The sequence below is a fragment of the Theropithecus gelada genome, chromosome 13, assembly GCF_003255815.1.
Source record: "Theropithecus gelada isolate Dixy chromosome 13, Tgel_1.0, whole genome shotgun sequence".
Classification (NCBI taxonomy): Eukaryota; Metazoa; Chordata; class Mammalia; order Primates; family Cercopithecidae; genus Theropithecus; species Theropithecus gelada.
The window spans coordinates 50,509,623-50,524,009 of record NC_037681.1 but is presented as its reverse complement, the minus strand read 5'-3'; the positions used below and the strand labels follow the sequence as shown (position 1 = coordinate 50,524,009).

The following is a 14,387-nucleotide window of genomic DNA, read 5'->3' as shown; positions in this document are numbered from 1 at the left end:
AACTCTCGTATCCCAAAGCAAAACTCATTCCTATTAATTAGTATCCCCATCCCAAAAGAACAATGGTTTCTGTAAATAATCCAAAGTAGACCTTCATTCATATATATATATATATATATATATATATATATTTTTTTTTTTTTTTTGCAAATGAAGTTTTTAAAAGGCACAGAGGAGCTTGTTGCTGGTACCTGACAGTCACCTAAAAGTTTACCCAGTAATATGAAATTTTTCTGTTTATATATACTGAACTATAGTTACCAGTAGCTAAGGCAAAATGATCTCAGAGAAGTTAATACTGGCAAAGTCAATGTCTTCACGTGTGAATTAGGCAGTTAACCATGTCAGAACGTCACTATCACTGCCAACTGAAGAAAGCTACAGGTACTCAAAGATACCAAGTATGTGTTCAGAGATAAAAATTAAGATGATCACTAGACAAGATCAGTGGAAAATAAGTAGCAGTACTGCACCAATGCAAGACAAAATATACTTTATTGTGACAGCAAATGCACATAGTGCTGTAGGTAAGGCATGCTACTAGGAATCTGCATATAATCAAAAGCCAGTATGGAAATGAATGGAAATGAATGCTGTTCTCAGATTGAGTCCATGGTGGAGAAAGGGTAGTTTGTGTTCACTTATTTCAAATGCAGTATCATACCTACTTAATCAGTTACCTATGCTTCTAACCAACAGCCCAGTGGCAAATAAGAGGAACTTAACTGTACTCAGAAGTCACTTTCAGTATCAACGACAGAAATATTTCACTAATTCAACTGAGGCAAATTTCCTTTCTAGACAAAGGACCTAGAAATTGAGCATGCAAAACATCCATCCATCCATTCATTCATTCAAATAATTAGCCAATTTTACCATCATTTAATTCCACCAGAAACAAATACTAAAATACCTAGAAGTAGTTTGGATAAAGAAACATTTACATTTTAATACTTTGTAATGTCATAAATTTGGGGCTAAAATAACACCAGTTCAAATTTGATCCCTTTCTATTTGAGGGTACAAAGTACAGTTTTGGTTTCAATAGCTGAACTTCTGAGGGAAGAGCTGAAAAAAATGCTCTTAAGAGATCTAGGCCTTTGATGAAAACTATTAGGCTCTACAGACTTGTCAAAAATCAATGCAAAACTGAGAGGAAGAGGCTGAAATGCTGTGTAAAGCAGTATTTTTAGATAAGTTGCTTCATTTCCCCCTTTTCTAAAACAGATGCAGATTAAATGGTTTTTGCATGAATGCACATTGACATTCTGTTCAACTGTTCTCTAAATGCAATACTGCCGGTTTAAACAGTATGCTTTCATTTAAACAAAGAACGTTATATGCATGGTCAATTTAGTTTAAGAGATGAAAAGAAACTTTACTACTATGAAAATTGCTTATCAAATCCTCTCCTCTTTTATAAGGTGTTTTTAAAAGCAACACAGGACCAAAAGCATCCAACTATTACTTTATTTATATTACTATGCTTAAGTTACATGGAAAAAGACAACCCAGCAGTTCTGTCCCATCTCAGAAGTTTCCAATCAACACCAATTATGTGGTGACAAATAACTAGGAATGGTGACATCTTTGGGTCAAGACTGACAAGGAAGAATGGGCTCTGGTGCTACGGTTCATCTCCAACAAGAATATGGCACACCGGCCAGCACAAGCCATGCTAACACTGAGCCTTTAGCGCTGGGCACAGATTCGGATCTCTTCTCTGGAGCTAGCAAATCAAGTGAGATAACTGGGTTTAAAAGAAAAAGTTTACAATGAAGCCCAAGTTTAAAAACCATACTCCTAACATCTTCCTTTCAAAATTTACATAAAACACACTTTTTCACTCTAACAGCCCAGATTTTTTTCCTTACATAGCTCACCACATAGCTGCAGACTCTTCTGCCTCAAGATGTAAACATAGGGTAAAAAATTAACGGCATCTGCATAATATTCTCTCTACACACTGCTGTTGGATGGAAAATACAAAATTAAAAAAAAAAAAAAAAGAAAGAAAGGTTCCATCTTAGATTCTCACAACCTCTTGTTCCGCAGTTCATTAATCCGACTCTGATGCTAAGGTGACAGTGTATGTAAGTAGATTTTTGTTTTCAGTGAAGGAGACCTGGGAAAAGATGGATTTCTCTCTGTATCTTCAAGAGTTATCAGATGGTACATGCTCCTCAAAGCCCTCACTCTCTCGAACTAGAGCACGTTCCAGGATCACGCGGCCTTCCTTATATCGCTGGCTGTCTTCAGTGGCAAACTCATAGATCCATCCCAGTTTGCTATTGCAGTTTTTGCAGCTCACATCTCGAACCATGTGGCGGCCAGTGAGCATGACCCGATCTTGAACTTCACTGTACTGCAGGTTAACTACCTAAGAAGGGACAAGGAAAAACAAAATTGCGAAGGCATGTGAGTTATATTGCCAAGTATGTACAAAATATTATGGTTAATGCAACAGCAACTTCAGAAAAGGAGAAAAAAGTTGTTACTTTAGTCAAACCTATAATACCCGAGACTTATTTACAGAAGCTGCTGGGGCAGGCAGACATCTGGAAATTGCACAACACTAGACATCTAATGCAATCATGCACTACTGTACTAGCCTAAGTCACACTATTAAAACATACTACATTTCTGTGTTGCAGGTAAGAAAGAGTCCTGGAATTGGAGCCATAAAATGTAGGTTTCGGTCCAACTGTAGTAATTCATCATTATTCAATGATGAGTGCAAGTAATACAATCAATGTAAAAGAACCTAATGCCCCATCGTTATTCCATGAAACGGTCTGTTTCTGAAAATATACTTTATATATAGACTGGGACAGATTAAGCCAACTACAGACCATATATCTGCAATGCATAGTTTTAAAGTGAGTTCAAAGACAATGAACACAATGAAGTGGGTCTGAGACAACCTGTGGCGAATTTCCACTGATTCTGGATACCCAACAATCTTCTACCCTTTCCTTTTCTGTAAAGGGCCAGATAGTACATATTTCTGGCTTTGAGGGCTATGTGGTCTTTGTTGCAACTTTTTTAACTCTGGCACTGTAGCATGAAAGAAGCTGTAGACAATACGTAATGCACAAGCAGAGCTGTGTTCCACTACATTTACAAAAACAGGCAGCTGTCCTGCTGCAGTGTGCCCTCCTCTGTACCGAAATAAATGTCAAAGAGTATGCTCCATCAATTCTGAGAAAAGCTTCTTTCTACATGGAACAGAGGAGTACCCACTGGGGAAGTTCATCTGATCTTCTAAGAACAGTACCCTAGACTAGCTACGTTCCTTGGCCTAAAATACTTGGAAATTCAACTTTTCTATTATACACTAGATTCCAGGAGGCAGAATCACAGCATCCAACTTGAATGCAAGCCAGAAATTAGAGACAGGCAGACTGGGTACACACTTGCAAATTAGAAACACTCTTCCTGTCAGCAAATCCATGTAATAAACCAAATAGAATTGGAAGGATGATTGGTGAGCATGAATTAAGAGCATGAAAAGTTGGTTAGATGATCCTTATTTGCTGTCAAGTTATAATAGTTTAATGCCACTATCTCCCTATATGGATAAACCAGTGGCATGTGGAGAAAGGGAGGTGGGTGTCTTGACCTGTTCCTTCCATAGTCTGCGCTGAAGTCACTACCAAATTCTTACACTGAACATTTCCTGAGGCAACAGGAAAAGTATACGCTTCTTTATACATTTTTTTTTTTTGAGACTGAGTCTCTCTCTCTTGCCTAGGCTGGAGTGTAGTACAGCTATCTTGGCTCACCACAACCTCTGCCTCCCAGGTTCACGCGATTCTCCTGCCTCAGCCTCCCAAGTAGCTGGGACTACAGGTGCGCAACACCACACCCAGCTAATTTTTGTATTTTTAGTAGAAACGGTGTTTCACCATGTTGGCCAGGCTGGTCTCGAACTCCTGACCTCGTGATCCGCCCACCTTAGCCTCCCAAAGTGCTGGGATTACAGGCATAAGCCACTGTGCCCGGCCTACTTCTTCAAACTTCCAAGGTTAAAATCACATCCTAGTAACACCTTCCTAAGGTCCCATCAAAGACGAGCTAGTGGCCAATCATTTCTGTAGATTTCAAGCTCTCATTCTGACTCTTCCTGGTATCTCTAAACTCTGAGGGGGTATTCTGGTGTTGCTGTCAAATACAGCCAATGAGCCCACTTAGGATTCAAACTTTTTCTCACTAACCTTGTTAAAAAGAAACGCTCTGCCAGTGGCGCCTGTGAAACGAGTGGAGATGAGTTCTGAGCGGTTGGTCAGGATCGTATCACAGTTTGCACAAGAAAATAGACGGGTACCACCGATATGATCAAGGAAAATTCTGCCCATTTTTATGGCTGAAGTTCTAAAAACCTAGGAGCAAAGAGAAAAGGATAACAAATGCATTATAATAATCATGTTATCACCTACTTGGGGGGTGTCATAGAGAACCATTTATATACATTATTTATGTAATCTCTGCTTTGTAGTACTCGATATGTGAAATAGCTGATCCTGAACAAAAAGATCCAAAGTTCACACACTGAACAAACAAACAGGCATGCCTAAGGTAAGATTTTAAAGCAGTGAGCCAAGGAAGTAAACCTATTAGCCAAGGCTAAAGAATGGTGTCACTTCTCTCATGGCTGGTGTGGAAAGAGAAAATGGAAAGTGGAATTTCAGAAAATGAATGATGTAAAGCACTGGCAAAGAGGTGAGAAAAGGGGTTTAGCATAAATGTTAAGTATATGTTCTGAGCATGTATAATTTCAGAAAAGAATTGTGAGGTTCCAGGGGGATACAAGCAGAAAAAGGGGCAATTAGAAAACAAGAAGAGTAGTCTGGTTTGAGAACATGGGGTGAGTAGGTCTGTGATCACCAGGTGCACTCACAACTGTATAGAGCTGATGAGTAACTTTAAGCCAATGTCTAGGGAGCACCGTTACTAGGTACTTACTTCAAAATTGTCACAACTCTGTGAGGTTGTTACCACCACTTCATAGATCACCCAAGTCAAGTCTAAAAAGGTTATTAACCGGTCAAAGGTTACAAAACTGTTAACTACAGAAAAGTACAGAATGCAATTCACCTAATTCAAAGTTCTTCCATGATCCTACAGTGCCTCCAAAATGGTCCAGGCTGGCATAAGGCTAAAGCAATGAGAACAGAGTAAGGGAAAGATAAGCTTTCCCATACATAACTTGATTATCTTTAAGAAATCTTACTGATTCAATAAATCACAGAAGGGCCGAAACACTGAAAAGATGTAAGTTTGAAACATATGTCTGAAACTAGGCTAACACTTTAACATTCAAAAGTTAGGGAAGTTACTATATGTAACTTCTTAAATTCATTACAACTAATTCTCGTAAACAGTATTCTTAAAGATCTAGATATAGACAAGAATATACCACAGTTTTAGTTTAAAACATAATTTATTCTTGGGTATAGTTATCAGCTCCTGTGTTTTAAATATTTATTATACATCTTTCCAAAGGCATGCAGAGCTAATATAACTGCCACCGTGGAAAAAAAAACACCAAAAAACTCCAGAATGCATGTTTGTAATGAGAATCTACTGTTGTCTTAAGATTGGGGGAATTCCATTACAAATTTAAAAAGAAATTCCATTCCTTCTAGTCTATGAACTTCCCCAGCCATTAGGCGGTCCTAATGTCACTGGAAATGTTATCACAAAAATCATTATGACACCCCTTAAACATCATGAAAGTTTAATAGGGAATAAAAAACAAATGGTGAATATAATGACAATGTGCAGCTAGTAAATGGAAAACCAGCATATTAACAAGAGTCACAATGAACCTTGAACTAAAACACAGACTCTTAAGCTATAATATTTAACTTTCTAATTACATTTCTACAAAATGACAGCAAAAGGAAACACTTATTGCCTTATTTCAGCCTTTAAGATTACCACATTATTTTTTTCCAGATGACTAAGAATACAACACTTGGCCAGGTGAGGTGGCTCACGCCTGTAATCCCAGCACTTTGGGAGACTGAGGTGGGCAGATCACCTGGGGTCAGGAGTTCAAGACCAGCCTGGTTAACATGGTGAAACCCTGTCTCTCTTAAAAATATGAAAATTAGATGTGGTGGCGCACGCCGGTGGTCCCAGCTACTCGGGAGGGTGAGGCAGGAGGATGGCTTGAACCCAGGAAGCACAGGTTGCAGTGAGCCAAGATCACGCCACTGCATTCCAGCCTAGGTGACAGAGTGAGACTCCGTCTCAAAACAGAAAAAAGAATACATTTATTATTTATTTACATATAAGTCAGAAGTTGCAAATTTGAGGCCTACAGGCTGAATTCATTTGGTAGCCTAGGAATACAGCAGTGAACAGATACAAAAACCCTTCCCTGAAAAACATATGTGGACATGTGTGTTTTATTTGGGTCAGTTTTTAATCTTCATTTTAGAAAGCTGAGGTGACATTTAAAATTTGGAAGATCTCATTAAAGAGCCTGTAGTTTGGATTTATTTTTAACAATGGGGAGGGCACATATTCTCCTATAGCAACAACTGACTACAACTGAACTGCAGCCCCTAACCCTCACCAGGCCATTTTATTTGCTTGGTCTCCACTTTGCTTCACACAATTACTTCACCTGTTTGGTCCTTGTACCAATATTTGAATTTATGACTCCTGATATAAATAAAACATTCAACAAGCCTGTGAGCAGCTAAGTTTGGTCATGTTTCTGAATCTTGATCATTAACAGAAGGGAATCAATGGCAAGGTTTGAGAGTCTCCGCCGTTGAGGTATAGGCCTCAGATTCCATGTCTTTGAAGACTAGTATTTGTACAGTCATTTGTAACCTCCAGCTAGGGCTTCTGGGACTCATTATTTTAAAGCCAATTTCCCTTAAGACTTTTAAATACAATATTCATGTTGTAATTTATTTCAACCATAATGGAGAGTAACTAGCTGTTTCTACATTGATCACTGTGACACCATGCTGTTGTGGTAAATATGCTGGACTTCAAAGTGAACTTCCCTTATACCTTCTGCTCACATCATTTTATCCTTGGCTAAAAGCTACTGTGATCATTTCCTACTGAGGGTAAATAGACTTAACATGACTTTTTTCCCTGATTCCAAGTCCATCTATTTTTTCTCTTTACCCAAGTATTTTTACTGGATTCAATTATATGATTCATTACCAAGACCAAAAATATCTGAGCAAAACCTTATGTTACACTATTCCTAGTTGTGGTTGCCATTTATAGAGAATATATATATATAGAACTGTAGAATGTGGTTTTTGTTTGCTAAGAAAGATAAGAGAATGTCACAGGATCTAGCAGAAGCAAGCAAAACATCACTTGCTGTCAAAGGTCTTTAGGAAGTAGAAAAACCTCTGTAGGGTCCTTAGGCTCCAAAGGTAGCCCTGGCCTTTGCAGGGTTAGAAACTCAACCTAACACTGACACTATTCAAACTCTCAAGAGGCTGACACCCATTAAAATGCCACTGCTATGGTCTCAATGCTTGTGTACCCCACCCCACTAATTCATATGTGGCATTAGCAGGTGATTAGGTCACGAGCAGAGTCCTCAAAAATGGGATTACTGTCCTTATAAAAGGGTCCCAGAGAGCTGCCTTGCTCCTTTCCATCATGTGAGGATGAAGCTAAAAGGTACCATCAACAGACACTGAATCTTATCTTGGACTTCCTGGCCTCCAGAACTGGGAGAAACACATTTGTTGTTTATAAGCCATCCAGTCTACAGTATCCTGTTAGAGCAGTCAGAATGAACTAAGACAGCCACTTCATTATTTAAGGAGGACAGTCATTAAAAAGCTAAGATATAACACTTGAATCAGGCTTCTCTGGACCTGAACAACATATTGAACTCTGCCTTAGACCTAATAATTACTTAGCATCTACACTGTATGGGACACTGTACTTGGTACTTACATACCACATTTAATTTTGACAATTTTTAAAGTAGGTATTTATCACCTCACTTTCATAGACGAATTAAAGAGACTGTGACTTTCCAGAAGTGGCCAAGCCACTGCATTCTATTCTCTCCCTAGCGATTAGAGGGCTGTCAGATTTACTCTCTCCCTCAGGGTGTACCATCAGCCCCTCCTGCTTCCATGCTGTTCCTCCTGTATTCCCTATCTTGGTTGGTGTCAACTGCAATCACAAACTCTCCTAAACTAGAAACCCTAGTAAGTCATTTAAGAAACTGCAAAATTAACAAGACTTCCTAAATCACTTTTGGAAGTTTTCCTCCCTCCCCTTCATCACTGTATTAGATTCAAACTCTCCTCACATCTGGATAAAACTTTCAGGGTCAGGGAGTGGGAACTGTTAAACCCAACATACATTCATATATACCACTTCATTTCTGCTACACACAGCTACAAAAATACGGTCAAAGGCATGTGCCGCCCCTTTCTAAAAGCTCATAGAGGTTGCTCCCTTATAAACTTTGAAACTTTTCTGACAGAATAGAAAATTGCTGGTTTTTTTAAAAACAAAAAAAACCAGTTTTATTAAGGAATACTCTAAATGACAAAGTTTACTCACTATAAGTGTACAATTCAATGACTTCTAGTCAATTTATAAAATTGTGCCACTATCACCACCAACTGGCTTTAGAATGCTTCCATCAGTCCCTCAAAAATTCCCACACCAGCCTGCAGCCAATACCTTCTCCAACTCCTGGCCACTGGCAACCACTGATCTGCTTCCTGTCTGATTGCTTTTACATTCAAAATATTCCCCAAGTATGCTAATCACCCTGGTTGGACTTAGAGTAATCCCAGATCTCTTCAGCCACGTATTGCTAAAACATCTTAAGACTGAGCTGCTTTCACAGACAGCTAATGTTTGGTGTTGATTCTGGGGGCAGCTTACTGTGTCCTTTAGTAGCAACACGCAGACTTTGGTATATGTCAGTGCTGAAGTTCAAGTTTATAGCTGAAATGAGAGCTAAATTCATCATAAAGCTTAAGTTTTCTTTAAGATGTTCCCTACCTTATAATGTCATGCATAAGGCCTCTTTGGTACTATCTTCTGGTAGGTCCAGGTTATAAAAACCCTAAAAAGGTTGAATAAGAAAAGTACCAAGCTTGACTGTTTAACTGGAAGCCTATTCTTAGTTTACTTGAAATTACCTGAAATAGTGAGGGGCTGGAATGAAAATATAAGTGAAATTTATAGATAATTTCACAGATCGTATTTTAGCATTATTTTCAATTTCCTCCCTCTCCCACCAATAGCATATTTAGCTATCTAGAACTTCCAATTTCTCTTTTATCAGAAGACTCTGGTGAAATATAAAAAACATTTTCGGATCTCTGCCTTGTTACAGAATTTTTTTTTTTAACTACAGAATCTGTTAAGAGGGGAAAAAAGGGTGATTCTCTTCAGAAATCTGCCAAAGAGTCTCCAGGAATGCATTATTTTAAAATGCATGATGGATATGATGGACTATATAATTTCCTAGTTGCTTCCACATCAATAAAACAATTTTCTAAAAAGACTATTGGTTTATCATACGCATACACTATCAAACGAAATACGGTGTCTTGTTCACTTGTCTGGCTCATTGCTAACTGTTTTCCTTAAAAGCAGGGAAGGCTGTGGTCAATTCAGCTCGCCACCTGTTTCTGTACTGCCCACAAGCTGAGAATGAATTTTATACTTTTAAATGGTTGGGGGGAGGGGAGAATATTTTCTGACACATGATTATATGACATTCACACTTCAGTGTCAAAGTTTTCAGGAACACAGCCACGCCCATTTGTTTACACTTAACTCCTTCCACTTTACAATGGAGAGGTATGAGGAGCTGCTACAGACACCTTCTGGCTTGCAAAGTTTAAAATATTTTTTACCTGGTCTTTTACCAAAAAAAAGTTTTCCCTGCTTAAAAACACATTCTGATAGTGAAAGAGCTTTGCATTTAGAAAGCAGTCTTTCCCAGAAAAAAATGGAAACTTGGTTGGTATTTGGGATTAAGGCTAGATAGGAGTATTTGAAAAGATCAGTTTAATCCCATTCCCCTTTTCTTTACTGATTTTTTGGCTAAAATCCTAAACTTTCTGTAACCAGTTCAGCATGTTGAAGATCAACTCTAATAAAGATTATAAAAATAGAAAATATCTACCAGCTGCTGTCTCTCTCTCCACCCCCAGGTCTTAAACTGTGGAGCTGAGATACTGGAACTCTGGAGATTCCTAGATTCGAATCTCAGCTCTTCCCCTTAATAGCTTTGGAAACACTGTGTGAGTTCTCCTCTCCTGTTTCATCTGTAAAATGGCGAGAGTAGCAGCCATCTCTGAGTTATGAGAAATTAAAAGGAGATACTCTATTCTGAGAATGGTGCCTAGCACACAGTGAATGCTCAATAAAGGTCAGTAAAACTAGATTATCTATTCTTCAACATTCCCCATCCCAACTCGCCCTATGACAGATGAGAAAAGCATGGCCCAGAAAGGATATGAAACAGTAACAATTAACTGGCTTCACTTCCTGTTAATTATGCTAAAGCTAAGCGACCAGGTGATAGAAATTAGAAGCTGGAGGAAAGTTAGAAACTTTCTGAAGCATGTCACAGTTCTAGGTCTTGAAAGAGGTACTTGTTGTCCCTATAATTAATAATCCAGTTTGGTTTCAACCCTGGCAAGTGGAATTAGTCAAGGGAGGCACCACTTCCCAGCCCTAAAAATACCAGGGAGGGTAGGTATTGCATCTCATAGGACCTTCTGATGGATGGAAAAACACCCAGTTCACAGATAAACTTTTCCTTAGTAAATGAAACCATCGCCTCAGGGCATTTCCATAGAATACACACTCCACCAGATCCCCAGTGTCAGACAGACGGCAGTGGGTTTTCCATTGCACCAGAAGATGGGACAAAGGCAAGGTACAAAGACTCTGCTGCAGGGAACTGAGTATGCAGGCATCTAGCGCAGAAAGGGTTAAAGGAATCTGCCCCTTGCAGAGGTCGTTTTGTTTTGCAATGATTCTGCTAAAATGGAATCCGGTGGAAGCCAGCTTTCGTATCTCGTTTTTAATCTCTTCCCTCCCTCGCCAAAACAAAGGATAAAAACCCAAAAAACTTTTAAGAGTGCTGGGTTGATTACTATAATAATTAGCACTTATGGCTATTGTAACTTCATCAACTTTTTATACTGAGTTGTGACTAAACGCTATTAAAAAAATCTACATGGGTAAACAGTTTGATCCATACAACCAACTTTCCAATTTTTGTGCAAAATATGTAACAAGGTAAGTTTTCAGTGACACAAGCAAGCTCTGCTATCCTCTTGCAGTACGCGACCAGTTTGCTGTGTCAAATGATGTCCTGGTTGTGGAATCAGGTCTTCATTTGCAGTAAGTTTTAAGGATATATTTTTGTTCTCCCCCCTCAACAATGCCTTATTTTTTCCTGTTTTGTTAGATGATTTTCAAGTTCACTATATTTCAATAACACTTATATTTGTTTAAATATCAGAAAATCAGACTAGTCACTTAACTCAGGAAGCCGTGTGTGTTAGTGCACAATCTGAGTTGGTCATATCCCCCCAAACCCTAGTAAGACAATTTCATGATCTCGTTTCTTGTGATGCATTACCAAAAGCCTCGAACTAGGTGGACTGACGTGTAATCTGTCTGGCTTCCCTACCCAAGTGTCAAGTAGCAAGTTCAGGTCTAGCTAAGGTTCAGTTCCTGCATTACACTGACATTACTACACCAGGAATACCTTAAAACTGACACTGATCTCTATAGGCATTCACTATTAAACCTAAAATGATATTTTGGGCACAAGTATACCTAGGACTGCCTTCATGTCTCATGGACTGTTTGAATTTCAGAGGGTAGTAGCTGCTTTAATTTCTTCATTTCATAATTTTTGATCTTATTTCCTTTCGCTTTTATTTTTTCTAAACCTTTTATTTTTCTCATTACTTAAATAGAGAACAGAAAAGGGAAACTAGAGAAAAGTTCGCCATGATCCAACCAGGTAACATTTTCCAAGTCACATATATTTTACTAACGTCTCATACTTACTATTTTTCATATTATTGCTCGATTGCATTTGTCTACGACTTTTGATTAAGTTATAAGCTTCTAGAGAAACTATTCTAAATTCTTTGCACTTTACTTCTTACCTAACCCAGTACAAGTATGCGATAAACTTTCAGGAAACGAATCCACCAAGGCATTTCACTTCTGGGATGAATATGTGCCCTGGGAACACCATATGCCTTTTGGTTCCTCTCTGGTGGAATGCAGCTGCAACGCTGTATATGTGGCTATGCAAAGTTAGCTAATATCCTATTCCTCCTAGTTTCTTCACCACCAAGTGTACTAATTTTCCAAAAATACAAGGTTAGCCCGAGGTTACTTCAGGTTTTCCATCTGTCAAGAAGACGTGGAATAAAAATCCTCAGATTACCAACAGATCTCTGTAAACAGAAAAAGTTTAAAAATAAATGAGCTGAACAGCTTCCCAGACTCTCCCTGGAAAGGGAGATTAGTTGGTGTCAGGATTAAACAGATCTTTGTAGTATTTCAATTTCCCACTCCCGCTGATCCGGACACTCGTTTGTCCCATCTACCTGCAGAGGAGGGTACAGGAAAGGGGTTGCAAGGGCACGCCCACCCTCCCAACAGCGAGCGGAGAGCAAGCGGAGTACCGAAGCTGGCAGAGCTGGGCCGGCCCGGGCAACCCCGGGGTGGGCTCGGCCGGCAGCCGCAGTGGCACCCGCGAGCGCCCCCGCTGGCCCAGCTGATGGCGGCCACGTGACGCCCGCCGGCCAATCGGGAGGGCCTGGGGCGGCGGAGCGCGGCGCCAGCGGCGGGGCCGCCCCCGGCACAACAAACATGGGCAGGAAACAGCTGAGCGGGTGGCCGGCGGGCTCTCTTGGTCCCGACACCCGGCGGGCTGCACAAGCGTCACCCCGCGCTGTCAGCCCCGGGTCCTCCGGGCAGGGGGGCGGGGGAGGTGGACGTTCAATACGGGGGGCAAAGGGAGACACCGCCCCCTCCCGGGGGCTGGGCCGCTTGGGCCGGGCGTGGGCCCTGCTCAGGACGGTTCACTCCGTGCGGTCATCACTGCCCAAACAACTCGGCCAAGTTCCGACTTGGCTTCGGGGCGGAGACCGGGCGCGCCCCCGACGCTGCGGCGGGTGGGGGCGGGGCGGCCGCGGCGCGGCGCGGCGAGTGGGAGGTCGCGGCCAAACCGTCCGCCCAGGGGGGAACGTGGGCCTCGGCGGCTGACCGCTGAGGGCGCGGCGGGGAAGCGGGGCGGAGGCGCGGGCGCTGCGCGGAGGGGTCGCGGCTGTTGTCGCACTGGTCGCCCGGCTGCGCGGCGGGGGCGGGCCGACGACAGTCGCCGCGCCAGGCCTCACAAAGAGCAAACAGCTCCGCGCGTCCGCCCGCGGTCCTGGCGCCGGGGCCCGCCCTGAGGGGTTGAAGGCGGCCGCTCTGAGACCCCGGGATTCGTGCGGCGAGGAAGAGGCACTTCCTGCCTGGGCCCCCCACCCTTGGCCGATCCCCGAGTGCCTCGAAGCCGCCCGACCCGAACGGGCGCCTCAGTCCCCACCGGCCTCTAGCCCAGCCCCTCCCGCGGGACTCACCCTGAGCGGCGGTGAGATCCGCGACTGCCACTGGCTCCTCGCTCTTCAGCTGGTCTAAAGCCCCTCGGCCGCCCGAGTCTCCAGGTTTAGTCAGGCCCTGGCCTTGGCCCCGCCTCTCCCTGGTTGGGCCTCAACGTCAGTCACCCGGCGTGCTCCGCCCCTCCCGCTGTCAACTCTCCCGGTTGGCCCAGAACACCCTTCGTTTCTAGGCCCCGCCCCTCTCCTCGGCTCCCTGCGTTTTCCGCGGAGTCCCGCCCCTTCTCTGGCTCACCCTCCCCCACTCCTGCACCCCTCCGCTTCGCGGCCCACCCCTCCCAGAAGCCGCAGACCCAGGGCAGGCTCGCGACAACTCGCCCCGCCCCTGACCCAGCACCCCGGACTCGTACAGCCAATCAAGGAGGCTAACTCTGCCCCCTCTCTCGAGGCGGCCAATGCCGTGAGTCCGGGGACCACATCCCCCTTTCAGCTGAGAGCACACAACACAGCATCCACGTGAGTCAGCTTCTTAAAGGAGAAGGCTCAGCCTTTCTGATTGCGGCAGCTGGGAGACATCGCGCGTCATTAGCGTCACCAGGTGGCGGCTGAGGCCGAGCTTCCGGATACCTAGTGAGGCCCAGGGATGACAAATGAAAACAATGAGCTGTTTCCTAGACAAACAGCTGCCTAGGTAACTAAAGTGCACCGTGTAATTCGTTTCTTGGAGGCCTTTTCCCCTGACCACGCTTGGTAGAGCGCTGCCTTTTGCTTTCAAAC

The 14,387-nt window shown here is 42.5% G+C and overlaps 1 protein-coding gene across 9 annotated transcripts; it reads right to left on the bottom strand.

Moving 5' to 3' along the window:
• Nucleotides 1-476: 476 nt before the first annotated feature.
• YPEL5 (yippee like 5) lies at nt 477-14,133 on the bottom strand. Of its 9 annotated transcripts, XM_025405760.1 has the most exons (5): nt 13,635-14,133; nt 12,165-12,461; nt 5,098-5,158; nt 4,218-4,382; nt 477-2,380 (listed from the first exon to the last, which is right to left on the bottom strand). In XM_025405760.1, the coding sequence occupies exons 4-5, from the start codon at nt 4,356-4,358 to the stop codon at nt 2,156-2,158; spliced, it is 366 nt and encodes a 121-aa protein (XP_025261545.1). In that variant the 5' UTR covers nt 4,359-4,382; nt 5,098-5,158; nt 12,165-12,461; nt 13,635-14,133; the 3' UTR covers nt 477-2,155. The 9 variants fall into 9 exon arrangements, with proteins under 9 accessions (XP_025261545.1, XP_025261543.1, XP_025261548.1 ...); XM_025405758.1 differs by lacking the exon at nt 5,098-5,158; XM_025405763.1 differs by lacking the exon at nt 5,098-5,158 and having other exon boundaries at nt 12,243-12,461.
• Between the last annotated feature and the right edge of the window lie 254 nt (nt 14,134-14,387).